This window comes from Epinephelus fuscoguttatus, linkage group LG11 (assembly GCF_011397635.1).
Source record: "Epinephelus fuscoguttatus linkage group LG11, E.fuscoguttatus.final_Chr_v1".
Taxonomy (NCBI): Eukaryota; Metazoa; Chordata; class Actinopteri; order Perciformes; family Serranidae; genus Epinephelus; species Epinephelus fuscoguttatus.
In genome coordinates, this window is record NC_064762.1 from 28,624,348 (window position 1) to 28,644,566 (window position 20,219).

Genomic DNA, 20,219 nt, shown 5'->3' on the forward strand with positions numbered 1-20,219 from the left:
CTAACAGGCGCCATAGTGTAATGCTCTCTGTTTTGGTCTCCAAGAGAAAGCTTTGAATAAGCAGAGGATAATACAGCAGCTTGAGTGCTGACTAAGACCCAAAGAATAGAACGTTACACCTGTTTCAAAGTCGATGTGTTGGCTGCAGGTCAGTTTGGGCATTAAAATTCTGCTCTTGGGTTTTAAACCACTCACCATTCTAGCACCTGAATACATATCAGACAGCTGTAACCCCTCTAGATGCCTCAGTTCCTCCAACTCAGATCTCTGAGTTGTCCTCGGGGTCGGGATTAAGACCTGTGCTGAAGCAGCTGGATCAGCTTGCCGAGGGACCCGAGGGCCACAGTCTCACTTCATGTCTTTGTGTGTTTATCCCTCCGTCTCTCTCATACTTGTTCATCAGTATCAACCCCCTTTTACTTAGTTAAATGGACTCACCCACCAGCAAAGTAACAAATATTGACTGTCCAGTAATGGAATCAAGATTGAACCACCACTCTGTTGCCTCCACGCAGAGAGCATAGAGGAGGAGGTGACAACAATACAGTCAATTTGTAATTATAGGACTCACTGTGATTAGGAGTAATTAATATGCTCCCTTTAATTAAAGGAATAAAAGCTATGGTTTTTACTGACCCACAGCACAAAAAGACCAATGATCAATACCAATGAAGAAGAGAGATTAATGGCTTTTAAAGTGCACTTTCTTACACTGTGACAAAACATCCCACCGGAGTTTAAACACTTGTATTTTTTTTTTACAAACTAAGGATCATTAATAAACATTAACAGTCCTCTTAAGCTACAGAAAGTCACATTGATGCTTCTTAAAATTCACATTTGGCACCTCGCTGGATTTTCACCTTCACCCACACCTCCCTTACCTGCATTGTTAGGTCAGGAGGAAGATAAGGGTGAAATGAATAAACCTCAACTATATTATTTCAAAGCTTAAAGAAAGTTTTTGCCAACTGACAGCCAAACACGCACGTCTTACTATGATGTTGCTCTGCTATTGCCTCACTACTCATTAGACTTCATTTCCATCTTCAGTCTGACATTGCGTCGATTCTAACTAATTTCCGTGGGGTGGGAGATTCAATTTTTCCCTAATCAATTGCTAGAGACCACGGTATCTGTCTGAATCTAAAGTCATGTCCACACTGATGCTTAGTCATTCCAAGATACTTGTTTTGCCAGGGTTTTAAGAGTGGAGCGTAGCATAGTAAAACAAACCACGATATCTGGCGATATTGAGGGGACATGTCAACTTAGAACCACCTCAGTAGCAGCGTCCATCTTCTCTATAGTGCTCACCATTGAGGCCATTACTCCTTGACAACAGCACAAGAGTTGTTGCTTTTCAAAGTCAAGAAATAATCCTTAAATGGCTGAATTTCAAGGAGGCTTCATCATGGAATCCCACCGGAGGACTGTTTCAATGTCTAGGATCCTTCAAATTCTACAGAGGACCAAGTCCTTCCCTCAGAGAATTTTCAAGAATGCATGTGTGTATACCCCAGCAGGCATGAAGTACCCACAATTCCAAAATTGAAGGTAGAGCCTCTTCAGTGACACACTCCTGGGCGCTCACTAGCCTGTTCCAATGTGTGTTCACCAAATGCTAGGAAGGAGCATTGCCTAGCCTCTGTAGGATCCGACTTGGAAAGATCCATCCTACTCAGGAATAATCCTTAACTTTGAGGAGCACCAACTGGCATTATCTGTGACGCTGATTGACTAATTGAGTCTGCCCAGGGCCCTTATGTTAACTGAGCAAACACTGTTCATGTCACGATCCAGATGAATCATTCAACTCCAACTTGGTGGTGTGGGCAAATCAAAGATCTGGACTCAGGCAAGCTTTCCTAGCCACTACATATTACAAGCTAATGGACAAACATTGTTTCATGTTTGACTTCCAGTTGCCTCTCTGTCAGCTCTGCTAAATTTAGGATAAATTTAGGCTCTTCAGTCTAATTTGCAAGTCTTGATAGTGCTTCTTGTGGTTGGCTTTGGACGGTGGTGGTGTTTGGCTGCAAGTTACTCATCAGAATGAGAAAATCAACTCTCCAGTCTGCAAATTTTCCTTCTGCTGACTTCCAATGTATCAAAAAATTGTTCTCTATTTGGAGCCGCGCCTCATTTTCCAACTGTATGGTTTGTCTAAAATGAACTATGCAAGCAATACAGTACACGATGAGCAGCGCTAAAATCAACCTGCGTAGTTGTCCCTCCATTGTGACATTAGAAAGTGTCACATTTATCTTGCAAGTGTACTCCTCCTCAATTTTTTGTTTATTTACTGGATTTTTCCCACATGGAAATTCTGACCAATCAAGAGCAGCTTTCTCAAGCGAGGCATTTGATCTGGTCCGCTTGTAAATGCTGCCGTGAGAACACGAACCAACTCTAGACAAATATGCAACTTTGTGACAAAATAAGTCCCTGATTCAGACCAAAGTAAGACAACTCTAAGTCTGAAAGCACCCAAATACATGAAGAACCAAAATATGCTGCAAACTGCCAAAAATGTATACCTCAACAAGAAACAAGTGCCTATGAAGTCAGAGAAAGACAGGCAGGCAGGTTAGGCAACAGCAAAGATATACTCTGCTTATGGTTCTTAACAAGAAGGATGGGCCATTAAAGCAGAGTAAAAATAGATGATTGGGCAAGGAGATGAGACTGAGGGATAGGAGTGTATTAACTGTACTGAGGAGCTGATTAGACGGGATTTGGGAGCAGGTGTACAGGTGGATGTGGGAGTGAGGAGTAGCAGAGTGGGAGGAGACACTGGGGACTACAGCAGGACAGGAAGAGTTAGGGACTGGCACACTGACAATAGGGAGAGGGGAGAGGCTTGTTGTAATACTTGGTGATATCAGTTTTAGCAGATACACAACTAAATATAGTGTGATCAATATTATTATCCATCCAAACACAGAGATTTTGCTTTAATGAACTTTACCACTTTTGTTTGAAGTGTTACCATAAAAACAGAATAGTTGGCCCTTCAAACACTAAAAGAAACGGAGACTGCTGTCCGCCAACTCAGAGCGAGGTTCATTTGAATATTCATTGCTCTCTTCGTTCCATGAATCACTTCCCAAAGGCATTGCATATTGGCGGATTAAAATGCCACAGATGTTGCCGTCAGCCTTCTATGAATATCATTTTAGATGTTCCTTGTTGATGGGTTCTAGTTATAATTTGCAAAATGCCATCTTATTATTTTCACTGACAAAGAAAAATGGGTTCCACTCAGTGTGAACAGTGGCTTTGTGTCTGCAGTGGTGTTCTTTTAGGGCTTTGTGTAATAATGAAAACGAAATCTCAACTCAAATATTCTGATACTGCTAACATGAATAGCAACTGTGTTTTCTTCTTGATATTCAACATTTCCTTCATTTGGTAAATCACTCCGCAAAGATATGTAATATCTGTTATATAATTAGATTATATATTAGTAAGTATCTCTGTCCCCTGTAAGTCTGGAGAGGATCATGTGTTTGGTTGTGTTTGGACCAATCAGCCTAATATCTTGTGCACTCATTTATGACTGTACGCTCAATGACAGCTTGTGGTTACTGAGATTCACATTGTTGAAGAACCTGTTTTATTAACTGTTTTATATTGTCATTGACTGCTCACTCCTCAGCACCCTTGCCCGTAGTGACCACAGTTATTCCAAAATCGGCTTGACTAAAAAAGACAAGTCCTACCCAGTTTGTTCTAGGCCACATTTTGGCCTGTTGTGGCTCAAAAACTGACATCCATAGAAAAGTTCATCTCAATTTGAACCACAGCATCTGCAGATTAATTTCATACCCATGTATGATCCACTAAAATTAGGCCCAATACGAGATGAAAAACCACTGTTTTTTTTTTTTTGTTGTTGTTGTTGTTTTTTTGTTATCTTGTTTTTATCTACCATCTTGACTGTAAGGGAGCTGGAAGGGACAGTTCAACCAGGTGCAGCTCACCGTCCGGCTGCGACCCAATTTTGTTCTGTCCTTTGCAGAGCGTCAGAGCATTTTGCCTGCCTGTATTTATAGACTTGCAGATTTTGTTGATTTGGTCATTTTTCCTTGATATTTGTGCTTCTACTAGAAGCAGTCTGTGTAGTTAAATTATTTATTTTTTTGTTTCATCTGGTTTATTGTGCACCAAGGCTTCATCAAAAAAATAGACAAGGCATGTACAAGTAACACAAATTCACTCTAAAATGTTCAGTTTTATGGTCAAGTGTAATGTTGATCTCACATTCTCTCCCCACAAACCAGATGACAACCAACTTTGTCAGATTGATGAGCTCACTGTGATAAGACACTTGACACAACAAACGTCTGTTGAGTTGTTGGTCAAATTAAACAGAAGCAGGGGTTGTGAATGTGTTTCCCAAAAGTTAAACCATATTTCCTATAAACACAAACACTAATAACTAAACAAATATAATGTGGCTCCTCACACATCAACAGCAGCTCTTCCTGCCAAAATAAACTTTCGACTGCCAGCAGTGTAATGTTAGTAGGTCTGTGCTCAGTGTGTGTGTGTGTGTGTGTGTGTGTGTGTGTGTGTATGCATGGTTTGTGGCAGCCCTCCAGTCAACAGAGCTAATGCCTGATGCTAATGCTGTGTATATAAGTACTTGTTAGTTTTCTTTGCTAATATTTTAATGTGTTGTTCTGGTTAAGTTGTTTGTTAAATTCTTGTAATGAAGCCAACGCTGTGGTAAACAACAGCTGGAAACTAACTTAACACAATTTCATTAATTAATCCCCTAACAAAAAAAAAAGCAATTAACAAAATGGTGAAAACACTTGTTTTTGTTTTACTGAAGAATTAGTTCACACTCTAAATTCCTTCACAAGTAGAATTATTAAATGGGACCTATATGCTTTAACTTATTTTCTGTCATATATGTAATGTTACAATGTCAAATGTATATGATAAATGTGGCCAAAGTTTCAAATAATGAGGTAAACATAAGTAAAAGTAATCCCTGTGAATAAAAACCTCAGGCTTCAGACCGTTCTGAATGTCTACAAGCTGACGTCAGCTCATGATGGATCTCTGTATATGGTCATCTGCTCCAGGCGCACTACTGCAAGTGTTTACATTATGTAGCCTACACTGCTACATGTAGCTACATGCTAACATTAGGGAAACATAGTATCTTGTTTTTCATTTCTGCTGATTTTGGACAATATTCCTGGAGAAATGTGAGGTTGTGTTTCAAAGCTTTTATTGGTGATTCTTCACTGAAGAAAGTGCTGCTGTACTCGGTTACAGTCATTTCCCTGCTGCAAGTACACTGCTACATGTAGCTACATGCTAATATCAGAGAAACATCTAATCTTGGTTGCTGGTGTTGTTAATTTTTCCACAATTTTGGATCATATTGCTGCTGGAATGTGTTTGGTTGTGAAGATTTTGGTTTAGAAGTTTTTATTGGCGATTTTTCTTGGTAGAAAGTGTTGCGATGCTCGATTGCAGTTATTCAGACTGGGCTTCTCTGGCAGGGGAGCTTAAAGAGAGACAGAGGGTTTTTTTCATCATTAAAGCATTTCCTAATCAAAACCCAAAATACAAGTATGAACCTGAAAGAAATACCATAATAAGTCCTCTTTAATGGACATTTGTAGAGTAAAAGCTTCTGTCTAGATTCCTCTGTCTTTAAGGAAACTTTTAGTACATATTAGTGATTGACAGCTGTCCATAATACACATAATTATTATGTTTGTTTCAACAATACAGTCCCTTTTAGTTCTACTGCGAGAACAACTTTGGTCACAAAGTTCCCAAAGAACCTGTTGGGAATTCAGTCATTTGTTTTCTTACTCTGTAGCTTGACGAACTTGTAACCCAATCCCAAAGTAAATGTGTTTAATCGTCAGTATATGAAAAAATTATCATAAAACCCACTTTGTCTCTAAAGGTTAAATGTGTCATGATTTTTAGCCACTGTCTCTGTCTGTTCAATTATATTTTAGAAAATAAGGTGATAATTTACCAGAAATGTCTTATTTTTTTACTGCTCAGTGTAGCTGAGGAAATTATATTGAACTAAATGTCAGTGTTATAAAAGTAAAGTTTCAGTCAAGGCTGTTCTGAACAGACAACAGAGAATTGTCCTCAAACCTTTTTAGGCTTTTTTATTTTTTTCGGAGATACAACATGAGAGGCGACCTTCCCTCTATTTTTCTCAAAAACCGAACTGTCGAAAAAGAGACAATAGTCGGTATTTCAATGCAGTTTGACAGTGAGGTGACTTTACCTTTTTATATTCTTAAAAACTCAACAGCAGAATGACTTTCAATTGATTTTCGTCACAGTCGAGGTCGTTCTGCTCAGGGATCCATTGTAACTGTCAGCAAACCTTTTATGGAAACGTCTTTATGAGAGAAGAGTCTGCCTTTCAATACATTTGACATAGAGAGTGATCTTATCTCTATCTTTCTCAAACTGTGCCGTAGAAAGTCCGATTTTTCTTCTGTTTTTGGCTGATGTTTCTGTGCAGTTCAAGTCAGTGCATGATGATTGGTCAGTTTGTCCTTTAGTCCATATGGAGGATTTAAAATGATGCTTAAATACCTCTCTATCTGTCCTTGCCTCACTTTTCCATTTTCATTCTTATATCTCTCTTACTTCTGTCATGTCCTCCTATGTCGTAAACTTTTAATCCACAAATTCTCATCTCTCTCTCCCTCCCTTCCCTCCTTTTATCTACCCTAATTTCCTCCCACCCCTCACCCTGTCTTCCCTTTGGCCCTCCCACTCTCTGTTCTCCTCTTTCTCCCTATTTTGCTGCACCCCTCTTTGTTCCTTTCTGCTGTCCTCTCTCACCCTCCCCTGTTCCCTCACCTCCCCTGACACAACCCCTTCTTCCTCCCGCTCTCATCTCTCCATCAGGAGTTGGAGGAGCGTCTCCGCCATCATCACCATGCAGAGCTGCAGTCTCTCAGAGAGGCTCATCGCCAGAGCATCGAGACGCTCAAACAGCAGTCAGAACAAGAGCTGCAAACACTCCGCTTTGAACTGGAAGACGAGGGCAAAGCCATGCTGGGTAAGGTCTTTGTGTGTGTGTGTGTGTGTGTGTGTGTGTGTGCGTGCGTGCGTGTTGCTTGCATTTAAAAGATTCACCCATCCCTGACCTTTGGCACATTTTATTTTCCAACAAAGTTACTTAAGAATGCACAGACTGGGGATTTTTTTTGGTCACACTGTGGCCTGATGTTACAGGGAAATCTGAGGTCGTACTGAAAGAAAATACTGAAACATTGAACCTCTGTGCTTTAATTTTGTAAACAGAGATATAACACTGACACTTTCAGATTTACAACATACTTTATTTTGCCCCAGTGCAGTTGGAATTCAGAAAACTAAAACATTTGTGGCAGCATACTACCCTGACATGATCACGTAACGGGCTAAAAGCAGAGGCGGAAGAAGTACTCAGATCTTTTTCATTTTTTCCAAGATGTGAGATACCGCTGTGACATGTAACTGAGGTAAATAACGAACAACAAACTAAGCAAAATTAATAAAGAAAGCGCAAATAAAGAAAAACCAACACAAACCCTCAACAAGGTAGCACATGTTATATCAGAAATAATACAATGTGACTAAATACAAACATTTATATATTATCCAAACCACTGCACCTCAAAGTCCATACAATTCAATTCATGTATACTTCTAAGTTCACAGCAAACAAAAGTGCTCCCCCATTTGGTTGTTGACTCTTGTCAATATCTATTAATCCAATAGCAATCTATTGGCTGTTTAAGTGTCTACTGTTACTATGCTTTGCATTTAGCTGAGGTGCATCATGGTTCGAATCTTACGTTCTATGTAGCTCTCCCATTTTGCCCACAATGTGCGTCTCATTGTAAGATTTCCTCTGATTTTATATGCTTGTTCCACCAGGCTCCTCCATTTCTCTACACTTTAACAGCAGTTATCCTCAGTATTCCAATAAGGATTTTATCTTCAAATCCAACCATCTCCTTTGGCATTTTTCCTAACAGAATGAACTTTTGACTAATTTCTAGGTAATTTTTTGAAACATATTTAATTTCTATACAACTATATGCCCAGTAAGTTTTTAAAAGCGGACAAGACCAAAAGATGTGACTATAATCAGCATGGTTTTCTCTGCATTCTCCAACAATTTGGTGTCAATTGCCCCTTTTACACTGCCAGATTTCCCGTGAATGTTCGGCCGTTTTGCCAGCAAGCTGCGAGCGTTTAGACACACAGACCCGGATTGTCGAGTTGATCTGAGGTGCCCAGTTTTCTGCCTTGTAGGGTAGTCATATTGGCAGAACCCTTTTAGTTTAAAAATAATGAGGCGGTCTTCCGCCACGGGAGGGGCTGTTGGAGACTTGTGGGAGGAGCTGTTGATGACACCGCATGTGCGACCCACTGGCGGTGGATAAACAGGAAACAGCTGATAGCAGGAATTAGCGAGCAGCTAGTAGCAAGAGGGAAACGCAAACCTGACAGACACTATAAAGATGAGCAACTGGGGAGACAAGGAATTGCGCACCCTCCTTGTCCTCGCAAACAAAGAGGCCATTAACCATCAGATGACGGGGACGATGAAGAACAGGCTGACTTACGAGAGAATCGCCGAAGGACTGACCAGCCGCGGCTTCCCTCCCATGTCAGTTTACGTCACGCGCTGAGCTACGCGTTGTGTTACTTGCTCACGCCCCCCATTGCCCCGAAAAAGGTGCATTCTGTATAAACAAAAGTAGGTAGGTGCCATTTTGTTGCACTCCCCGATTTTGTTTTTATACTGCCAATGCTGAAAGAAGACTGATTGGGCTTTCCTGCAAATTTGCACAATTCCTGTTTAAAAAGGGCTACTAAGTGTTGGGTTTTGGCTTGTTGAAAAGGTGTTACAAAATATCTCATCTGGAATTTACATGCATATTCTCGCCAGACCTGAGATGCTTAGTTTTAAGTCTAGTTCTTCTTGCCATCTTATTTTTTCTCTCAGTTCTTCTGTTTTTTTGTCACCTTGCAGGATAGAAGTACTCTGATCATTTACTTTAGGAAAAAGAATAATACCACAGTGTAGAAATACAATTTTTTTCATTTTAAATTTGATAACAAAAGTACAAAAAGCATCAATAAAGTACTCATGATGCAGAATGGCCCATCTCAGAATAATATGTATTTCAGTCAGGAGAGACTCTTTTGGTATAGATTAACGTGTGCACATAAGAATGAAAAACTATGGAAAGTCTTTGGTGATTAGACCCCCTAGAGATGGTATGATTTCAGGAGGGTGATGAATCCATAGTTGCATTGGTACGCAATTTTTTGTGTGCACGCAAGTCCTTCCTCTCTGTAATAATAGATATATTGATATTCTATCATTTGTCTGGCTTCTGAAACAAACTGTTGCCGCTTTGTTTCTGAAGTTAGTGTAGAAATAAAAGAAAATACTAAAAGATGCAGTGTGTATTTTTACATATATATACAATAATGTGATGCACAGACAACAGTTAAAACATGAGAGCATGAGCAGAGAGTCTGAGATACGCCAACACAACTGGAAAGTGCAGAAAAATCTTATCAGCTTTTTAGCAGGAACCAGTACTGTGCGGTGATAAATGGTCTTCCATTAACCTTCATGTCATGGTCCTGACACTGGAGAGCTGCCTCCATCTATCTCTCACTTCCCACATCCTGACATCCTTTTAATACCTTTTTTCTCTTTATCTCGCTCCTTCTCTTACTTTCCTTCATCTTCTCCCCTTGTATGTGTGAATGTGTGTGTGTATACGTGTGTGTGCTCAGATGGGAGTGTATGTAATATTATGTTTTTTATTCTGTAGTTTCATAATTTCAAAAACTGCAGTGGTCAGCTTTCACTGCTGTATTTCTTTATTCTTACACTATAAATTTGTTTTACATTCAAGTAGAGAGCTAATATCAGTGTGTGTTCCCTCTCTATACGAAACTATTAGACTGTTTGCAATGAAACTTGTTCATTGGAGTGAGGATTAAAGGCCACTTGGGCACAGGCAGCCGAAGCACTCTGCTTTATTTGCAAAGTAAAAAAAATACTTTATTTATTTATTTTGTAATAAAAAGGCCTTTGCATCTAATGAGCAAATTTTTGCGAGCAGACCAAAGGTTGGAGAAACTTTTTCAACAAGCCTGAAAAATCACTGAGTCTGAAATATGCAGACACGTTTTTTCATTTGTTGTGTACAAATTAAATATGGCCTCTAATGTCCTTTTTTCCCACCAGCCTCTCTGCGATCAGAGTTGAACCACATCCACGCATCAGCCATCGAACACCTGAGACAAACCCACCAACAGGAGTCAGCTGCTGCCAAGGTGGAGCTGGAGAAAACACTGGAGAACAACCGGATACAGGTAGGGACAAGAAAATTACAGCTGCACATGTAACACATGTCTGAAGAGTTGATTATAAAACTCTGCAGACTCACCGCCATCCAGCGGCACTGCTACATGCACGCGCATCACGCACTGTGCATATGGCATCCAGTGCTGGAGGGGGCACAGAAACAGCTAATGATCATCAATCATAATCATAATGATGAACCATTTAAATTTAAGATGAAGCACAACTACAGTAGGCTCCATTAGATCATTATAGGCAATATGATATACATAATTGCTCGAAATATTGAAATGAATTATGCGTCAGGGTCATTAAGTAAGAAAAAAAAGATTATTAGATCATTCTGGCTTTCTTTGTGCTCACGCCATTCAGCTCTCTCTCCTTCTTCCTTGCTGACCAACCCTTCACTTCACTGTTGTTATTATTATTAATAATATATATATATATAAATAAATAAATATATATAAATATATTTTATGTTTTTTTTGTTTTTTTTTAAGATATTTTATGGGGCATTTTTAGCCTTTATTTGATAGGACAGACAAGCGACTGACTGTTGTAATGCCCGATGCACTGGTCTTCCTAAAACTGCCATTTCAAAACTACAGACCATTCAGAATGCTGCTGCCAGAGTTTTAACAAAACCCCTGCTTCATGTAACCTACACTGGCTCCCAGTATATTTTAGAATTGAATTTAAAACCCTTCTGTTGGTTTTTAAGGCTCTTACTGGCATCACCCCTCCTATATAATAGATTCTGTATCACCTTATGTACTTCCAAGAACCCTGAGATCCTTCACAGCTGCTCTGTTATCTGTTCCTAATGTCACTACAAAAACCTTTGGGGATGCTTCTTTTAGCTACTACGCCCAAAAATATGGAACACTCTGCATTTAGATATTAGACATGCTGGCTCAGTGGACAGTTTTAAACAACGACTCAAAACATATCTTTTTAATATAGCCTATAACTGGCAGCTGTCTGTTGTAATATTACCATTATGTATTTTTTATGTATTTTTTTTTTAATTATTTGATTCATCATTGATTGATTAATCTATGTATTCTCATTTCTCTTTCAATGAGTGTTTTATAATTGTATGGTTTTATTTCTTTGCTGTTTGTCTCTGCCGCTGAATTGTAAAGCAATCTGTGCATGAAAGGTGCTTTATAAAGTTTGTTCATTCATTACAAAAATAGAATTTGGGCCAAAAGATATATTAGAACCATAAAAACACACAAGGCTAAACTGAAGTGTCATATTACGTCTGTCTCGGATAGATTATGGGCAGTGTTTCGGGCAGGCTTGTCAAAAAGTGACAAAGCGGGGGTCCAAGTAAGTTATTTATAATTTACAAAAACATTGCATACAATAGCCCACGTTCCACCTTCTCTTTCCTTCGCTCTCTCTCTCTCGCTCTCTCTCTCTCTCTCTCTCTCTCTCTCTTTCTCTCTCAAACACACACACAGATACACACCTTAGCGCTCAGTCCTGGACTGTGTCTGTGTCACAAGTGTCAGTTATTTGCGGGCAATGCCGACACGAAACTGTGATGGGGCAAATTAAATTAAATATTAACTTAATACTACGACTGCTACTACTACAGCTAATAGTCATCATCATAATTGAATAGCTCCCAAACGCCCTGCCACCATCTTTGTTGTTGATGACACAAACTGTCACTAGAGCACTGCGTGGAAACAGAGCGACTGTGATGAATGACTCTCCAGTCAAATATGATTTTATGTGATTAGAATAAATCCACAGCCTCCAAACAGACATTTGGGACCTCTCTTTCACACTATCACTATCTCTACTCACACATTCACCCACAGTCTGCCAGGAAGCTATTCTAGTGATAAACAGGAAGAGAAATCTCTATAGTACACGTCTCATGCAGGATTTACTGATAAGAAATGTAGAGAGCTGTTTGTAATGCCAGTATGTTTGGAATGAAGCTGCTGCAGTTCGATCCCCAGCCCCTCCAGTCAAAGTATCCGTGGGCAAGATACTGAACCCGATTGCTGTTTCATTTGTGTGTGACAGCCTGTGAATGGTTACTAAGTAGGAGGTAGCACCTTGTATCGTAGCACCAGTGTGTAAATGTGTGTGTGTGAATGTGACGTACTGAGTGTTAAAACACTGAGTGGCTATTGCTAAAAAAAATACTGACCACAAATTTTGCATAGCGACTGATGGAGCAGCTGATTGATGGAAGGGAGTCAGCTGATAGATTACATGATTCCATTCTATGCAAGCAATTGGGGAATCTCATTCAGGGTGCCCTATTTAAACTGCTCTGGCCTGCCGACTGTTGCTGCTTCCTCTGCAAACCGCTTTGCAACCTGCCTCCACCCCAGCTCCTCCTTTTTATGTTGTGTCTGACTTATCCATGTCATTTCTGGTTTTGATGCTGCTCTCCCTGCCTTAGGCTTTCCATGTAGGCACATGGAAGGGCAGGGAGGTTTGTTCTTTCCACCTCAGGCTTTCCTGGTTTGCGCACGGAAGGGTAGAGAGGTGTGCTCTCTCTGTAGTATGGCTTTAACACAGGCATGTGGAAGGGCAGTGAAGTTTGCTCTCTCTGCCTTAGACTTTCCATGTAGGTGCGTGGAAGAGGCTTTCTGCGTAGGTCTAGGAAAGGCAGAGAGGCCCCAGGACAGAGCCATACCACCATATATAATACTGCAAATGGAAATAAAGTTTTCTTTGACTAAAGTGTTCCTGACTGACGCAGCATCAAAAACAAGGTCTATTTCTGTGAAAAGTTTCAAGTTAAAATTGTAACTTTTAAGTTTTGTAGTTAACCAGAGATGGTGCTGACACAGTTAGTCGAATAATGATTAGTTCATCAACAGAAAATTAATCATCAACAATTGTTATCATCATTTTGTTTTGTTTGTTTTGCATGTTCAAAATGAATATCAATCAGTCAATCAATAGAATTATAGAATCTTGCACTTCTGGAAACTGCAATAAAGTTTTTACTATTTTCTGACATTTTTACAACAAAACAATTAACACATCAATAAAAAATAAATCAAGAGATGAAACTGATAATAAAAATAGTTGCTGTTTAAATTTCGCAGTTTCTTTTTGTTTGTTTGTAATGTTTACCTGTGCCAGCTGTTAAACAGAAATGAGATAGCCAGCATGCCTCACATACACCTGCCGCAGGCTCAAACACGCACATACACACACACACACACACACACACACACACACACACACACACGCCACACGGCAGGCCACCCTCTTACCATCTCCTGTAAATCTTACTAATTACCCCAAACACCACGAGTTCCTCTCTCATCACCTTGTGATACAGATGTTCTAGCAGAGAAGCACAGCTGGCCGTCTTCAATACCCCCCACACTCCGCCATCAGTCCCTCTCATCTTTAGTTGCCAAGGCAATAGGGAGTCAATAAAGGCTAATAGTCGAGTGTTACAGTCTGAACTGCCTGTCAGTCATATGGCTGCAGCAGACGCAGTGGGAACAGTTTGTATTTCAGTCGCTCCTGCAGCGCACAAGCAGCTTTTAGACTCCCAGATAGTTTTACAGTGTTTATTTAGGTAAAACATTTGACTGTTTTAGCTTTGTTACAAATACTGGAAAGGAAACCTGTGATGGAGGTGGTTATTTTTACATAATATGAGTTCCATTACCAACATGATTATCTGAGTAATGATCTTTTAAAGATCAGAACATGTTCTTATTTCAGTTACCTCTGTTTGTATTGGAATAACACAAGAAAAGCTGCACACGACAGACTGTTTATATCTTAACCAAATGAGCTTAAAGTTCTACTCCTGGCTTCCGAAAAACATTTACTTTCATGCAAACACATCAGACATCAACCAATTTACCAGTCCAGCTCAAACACTAGTACTCTGAATGCTTTTTCGTCTTTTCTTTATGACGAGTTTTTGGGCATTTTTAACTTCATCTGATTTGGTACAGCAGAGACTCAGACATGAACAGTGAGCACAGAGGGAGAGAGAAGGGATGACATGCAACAAAGGATCTGAATTGGGAACATTGCAGTTACATTATGTTTCTCAGGCAGGAGAGCTCGCTGTTTGGCCAGCCTAATTTTGAAAGTGACTTTACCCTTTCTGTCCTTTTACCATCTGTTATTACCAGTCCTGTTAGTCTCCCTTTGTGCTTTTAAATAGCACAGCAGATTTCACGGCACAAGCTGTACCCCACCAAGTAATTGTCCTTATTTGTGAAATATAGTGTTAGTAACCAGATGTTGTTGAATGATTTATCAGTGTTAAAGTGCTGCATGTGAAACGACAGACACATTGAGAGTTCATGTTTACATCAATTCCTTGTTTACTATGCCGGAGACCTAATGGCACATTAAGTGAAACTTCCTGAGTCATCGGAGTGGAAGAGCTCAGCAGCAGACAGTCGTCACGCTGTGTTAAATAATGTTTTAATACCTCCAATTATTTAGCAGACGGGGAGGAAGATGCTGATGAAGCTTTGGGCTGTGTGTGTGCACGTGTGTACCCATTGACGTCTGTCTCCCTGGAGATACTTACCTTGTTTGATCTAACTGTGCTGTCTGATCAATTACCACATCATCATCATCCTGACATCCAATGTCTATTCTGTTCTATTTCTACTGTATTGGTCTATTTTTGATGTAGTTTTTAGTGTTTTGACAAAGTGCGTCTTTCTCTCTGAACTGAATTCTTTTTTATATTTTTTTTTTTAATCAATGTATGTAAAGTATCTTGAAAGTGCTGTCATTTTCTCTTCCAGCTCTTTTGTCTCAGCTCACCTCATCATTCTTTTCCTCTCCTCTGTCTTTCTTGCATATAGTTTGCAGTTGTGCTTGGGATTTTAGAGTCAAGTTATAACAAACTGGGCAGACCTGACAGTAGCCAAGATGCGCAACTAATCTTTTGGAACTTTAAAGGATAATGCTTCCTTTGCATTTTTGCACAGAACCAAACGATGGCAGCATCATTCAGCAGCAGTGTGTGATTATACACTGCTTCATGGCTTTGCAGAATTAAATGAGGCATGACGGGCATGACAACTTCAGCTTCGTCCTCTGGTGTGACATATAACACGTGTCAGCAGCGCTTTCTAAATAGCAATAATGGCATAACATGTCAATTACAAGCCTCTGCTTTCTCTGTTATATGACAGCTGATCTGGTCCTCTGCTCAGAGGGTAAAGAGCTGAATCTCATTGTTTTCCCAATTTGCAGACATGTACAGCTCCTGTTCTTCTTTGAGTTAACCACTAACTGCTAACAGCTACTCTTTAAATCACAGTGGGTCGCATATATAACACCTTGTCAAAAAGTAACGCCTGTGCCACCCCTGATCCTATCCCCTTTACACAGACACAGTTTCAGCGCTGTTACTACCTCCTGTGGCAAATTAAGGCAAGACCACTCTGTCCCCCCATTCCGCGATCATACCTTATATACAGCACGGCCAGGTGGCATAACAGCGCAACATTCCTGCCCTGAACAGGCAGTATAAAAGGGCTATTGTTTTGCTGTTGTGAAGGTGGTCCCCCTTTCATTTCAATTCCTCAAAAAATTTCTGTTTTTGGATTCTTTGTTCACAATGGAGGCAAAAACAAAGTTTTCCTCCCGAATTCAATGTAACATGGGGTGAATAGTTAGAAATGATAGTATGGGGTGTGAAGTATTACTTTAAAGCCTCTGAAAACATTTCTCTCAAGGGCGAAGGTTTGTTTTCAGAGTGAAATTTTTACAGTGCTTTCTCTGGTATAACAAACAAAATAGATATCTAACTGTAATGTAAACCTCTGTGTTCTTAATGCACACACCTTTAGTTTTCATGATCGAGATATTTTGTGACAGGTGAAGTTATTTTTGCACCTTTACTGATTTGGTTGATGCTCAATTCTAATGTCTTTTTAGGAGAACATTCACATTGAATGAATGAAAGTATAACTAAAGGATTTGTTCAGCTGAAATTATGCTGTGGAGGTGGCGGCCATTTTAGTCCTGAGTATCGTCTGCTGTCTCCCTCTCAGTCCCATCAACCTCCCATTATAAGGTAAAGTGGACTGTAAGTAGCTTGAGAGGCAAAACCCAGGGCAAAAAAGTCCACAGAGTCCCCACCCACTTCAACTTCAACTAGTGAGGAGAGCACAGAGGAGAGATAAAGAGGTGATTCATGTGAAACTGTTCTAACTCTAACTCTAACAGTGTAAGATATTGTTGGTCATTTAGACAGCGCAACACCACAATTGTCCACTGAAACTGAGGATAGCATCACAATCTCCACGTCAAACAGCTCACATTCATTGTGTCCCGTAAGTTGACTACTTTGGCCCTACCAACTACTGTCACACCAAGTTCTGTTCTCAAATTTAACACTTACTTAAACATTCTTATCTAAATCCACACTACCACTCTTCACATTGGTATTTATTAGATCAGCACAGCACTCATCTAAAAAGAAAATATATCCATTTTAAAGCTGGTTCTCCTGTTACTCCTGTTCTTTCTGTCTTCCAAACAGTGGTGAAGAACACCAGGAGCAAATGCCAGCAAAGGAGCTGAGTTGTCATTAAAACAAAATTAAGACTAGTGTATAACTTAACGCCAAATTAATTAGACCACACAAGGACAAATTGCATCCTATAAGACTGGTTGCTGACAAGCAATGTAGCATTTAAAAGGCTATTTACTATTTTAACTTAGTCCGGAACAGTGCTCATTTCTCATACAGTAAGACACACAAGGGCTGCATTACATCATTTCTACCAAACTTCATGGAGAATAATGAGGGCTAAACAGCATCAGCCCTCTGTTTGAATCAAATATGCTCTGGTGTAGCTCAGCTCAATCAATCAATCAATCAATCAAACGTTATTTATACAGCACTTTTCATACAAACATGGTTTCAGAGGATTCATATGACAAAAGCAAATCTGATAAATTGGTAGAACTAAGACCATTAAGAGCTTTATAAACCAATAAAAGGATCTTAAAATCAATTCTGAAGTACACAGGAAGCCAATGCAGAGACTTTAAAATTGATTAATGTGTGCTCTCTTTCCAGTCCTCATCAGCACACGTGCAGCTGAGTTTTGTAGTAACTGTAATTGAGCAATGTTTTTCTTGGGAAGACTGGAAAGTAGAGCATGACAATAATCAATTCTGCAGGTAATAAAAGCATGCATTAGTGTCTCTGTGTTGGCTTGAGAGAGAAACGGCCACAGTCTGGCAATGTTCTCAGGATGATAAAATCCAGTTTTGGTTATACTTCTAATATGTGGTTCAAAACTAAGATTTGAATCGAAGATAACACTGAGGTTTTTCACTTGTTGACAGGGTATTTCTGCCAGTTTTGCGTTGAGTTTCTCTCTCTGAGCTTCAGGACAAATAACTAAGACCTCAATTTTGTCCTGGTTGAGTTGAACAAAGTTTTCTGCCATCCAGGACTTGATATCTAAAATACAGTGGAAAAAAAACGGCATCAGTTGGCCCCGAGTCATCACGGTGATGTACAGTTGTGTATCATCAGGAAACTGATGCCTTGCCTCCCGATTAGGCTTTTGCCGATTTCCGGTTTAACCGGTTCGGTCCGGTTTAAGAGCTCCACCCGGTTTAATTCACATCAACCGGATTAAAAAAAAAAAAAAAAAAAAAAAAGCTTTTCACATCGGCGGCATGTCAAGGGACTATGTTCAACTTATCTTGCATTGTAACATGCATTATGACAACTTAATAAGGTTTATGTTTGTTTTCTAAATGAAGTGGAGGAGCCTACAAGTGTTTTGTTTAGTTTGTCTCAGAGGCTTCAGAGGGACTCACTCTGCTCAGCTGGTTGCTGCTGGCGCGAGAGATCAAATTTCATTGGGGGCGGGGAAAAGTGCTGAGGGAGTCAGCAATCATTTGCCCTAGTAACCCGTTTCCACTGAAGAAGTTCCTGGTACTATTTCGGGGGCTGGAACTACTACAGGAACGTCCTCTCTATCGGCCCTCTCAACCGCCGTGTCTCCACTGAGAGAGCGGAGTCAGAGAAAGGCTCCCTGGTGTCCTTCTGCGTCTTCTTCTTCTTGTGTAACCTTGTGTGTATTGGCGGTTAATACAGCATTACCGCCACCTAGTGGATTGGAAGCGCATTACACCTATTATGGGCTTTTATTGGGAAAAATAGCTCGAATGCAACCCCCAGTGGTAAATTTAGGTATATAATTCAATATATCGGTTCGGTTAGATATTTGGCTTTAAATCAAACCGGTCGGAAAATTTTCAAAGTGTTGGACCTAAAATGGAACCTTGGGGGACCCCACAACCCATTTTACAGCTTTTTGACAAACATTCATACATTGTTACATAAAATTATCTTTCAGAAAGATAAGATTTAAACCAGTTTAAAACAGTACCAGAGAGGCCAATCAGATTGTGAAGTCTATCTTAAAGAATTGAGTGGTGGACTGTATCAAGGCTGCAGTGAGATCGAGTAGTACTAAGAGAGTTTTTTTCATATCCATATTTGACCTTAGGTCTTATATGGTTATTAAAAAAACATCAATAATATTCCATAAAGAACCAGTTTAATACTTATTAATTATAGTATACCATATATCATACTGGATGGATGAGATGGACGGAGTAATGTCTACCCATCATCTTTTTAATACATTTTTCTATTTTCAGAAGTTCAGGAAATCACACCCTAATTCAGCACAGAGACTCAGCCAGCTAATGTCCTCGCCTGATAAATATTTGAATAACTTTATTTATTTTTCAAAGACTGAAAAATGAGAATAGAGAGGGTGGACTGGCAAAAGAGCAGAAAAAAGGATGGTGCACATATTCTCCTTTATAGTGCTGTTTGCTTATTTAACAAAGTCATTTGCAGTGGGGGAGAAAAAGAGATTAGAAAGAGAGATGGTGACAGTAACAACAGAAAGTGATAACAGGGTGACAGACAGTAAAGTTTAGAGCCTCACAGCAACAGTTTTATGTCATTGGTCGTTCACCATAAATGTGAACATTTAAATTTCCCTCAATGTATTGTATTTTCTTTCCTTTGTTCTTGTCTTTTATCCTGTCATCCTTTCCCCTAGCTTTCCCGTTTGCATGTTTTTTCTGCCTTTGTGCCTCCTCTCTTCCCAGAATGACGCCAGCAGTTTGACGAGATGAAGAGTGAAATGAGTAAATGAGTCATTAAAGATTAATCTGCCACGTCCCCATTGTGTTTAATTGCGCCGCTAGGTTTATGGGACAGCAAAAAAAAAGCCAATGACATTAAATTAAGATGTCGAGAGGGGCTCGGATAGAGACAGATAGCGAGACAGGAGGTTTTGACTATGAGACTATTACACAAGATTATGGCTTTTGGATATATGAACACAGCCCTTGGCACAAATTGTTATAGAGGCAAGTGGAATGAGATTTTTGCAGAGTGGGGAATCATTAGTGGACAATAACTTGACGATCTTTAATCTGATTCTGATGGAGTTAAGTGGTCCTCTACTGGGAGCCCTCAGATCACATCTCTGCCTCTTCAGTCAAGTCTCTAATCATAATGATCAATTTGGCAAACAAGGCCAACTCTGCTTCATGATGAGGATTTTAACACTGAACTTGGCAGCTTTGCGTGTTGATGGCTGTTAGATCCTGATGACAATATAAAGCTGTTTTGAACTTTTGAAGTCCTGTGAAGTGATTTCATTTATGTCAACAAAGTTATTTCACAGCAGCCTAACATTGTTGAAACAGAGCCGCTAATGTTGTCGTAGCAAGAGCAACAAGATAGCAAAGTGAGATACCCTAGCAGGTTTGTCTCGTTTCCAAAGTATTATCCCATCACAGC

General features: G+C 39.8%; 1 protein-coding gene across 2 annotated transcripts in view; it reads left to right on the forward strand.

Moving 5' to 3' along the window:
- The window catches only part of fam184ab (family with sequence similarity 184 member Ab), a 230,106-nt gene that overhangs the window by 171,429 nt on the left and 38,458 nt on the right, over positions 1 to 20,219 (forward strand). For both annotated transcript variants that reach the window (XM_049589644.1, XM_049589645.1), the window contains exons 15-16: positions 6,916 to 7,069; positions 10,274 to 10,401. In XM_049589644.1, coding sequence (XP_049445601.1) covers positions 6,916 to 7,069; positions 10,274 to 10,401 — 282 coding nt within the window. The remainder of the gene's footprint in view (positions 1 to 6,915; positions 7,070 to 10,273; positions 10,402 to 20,219) is intronic.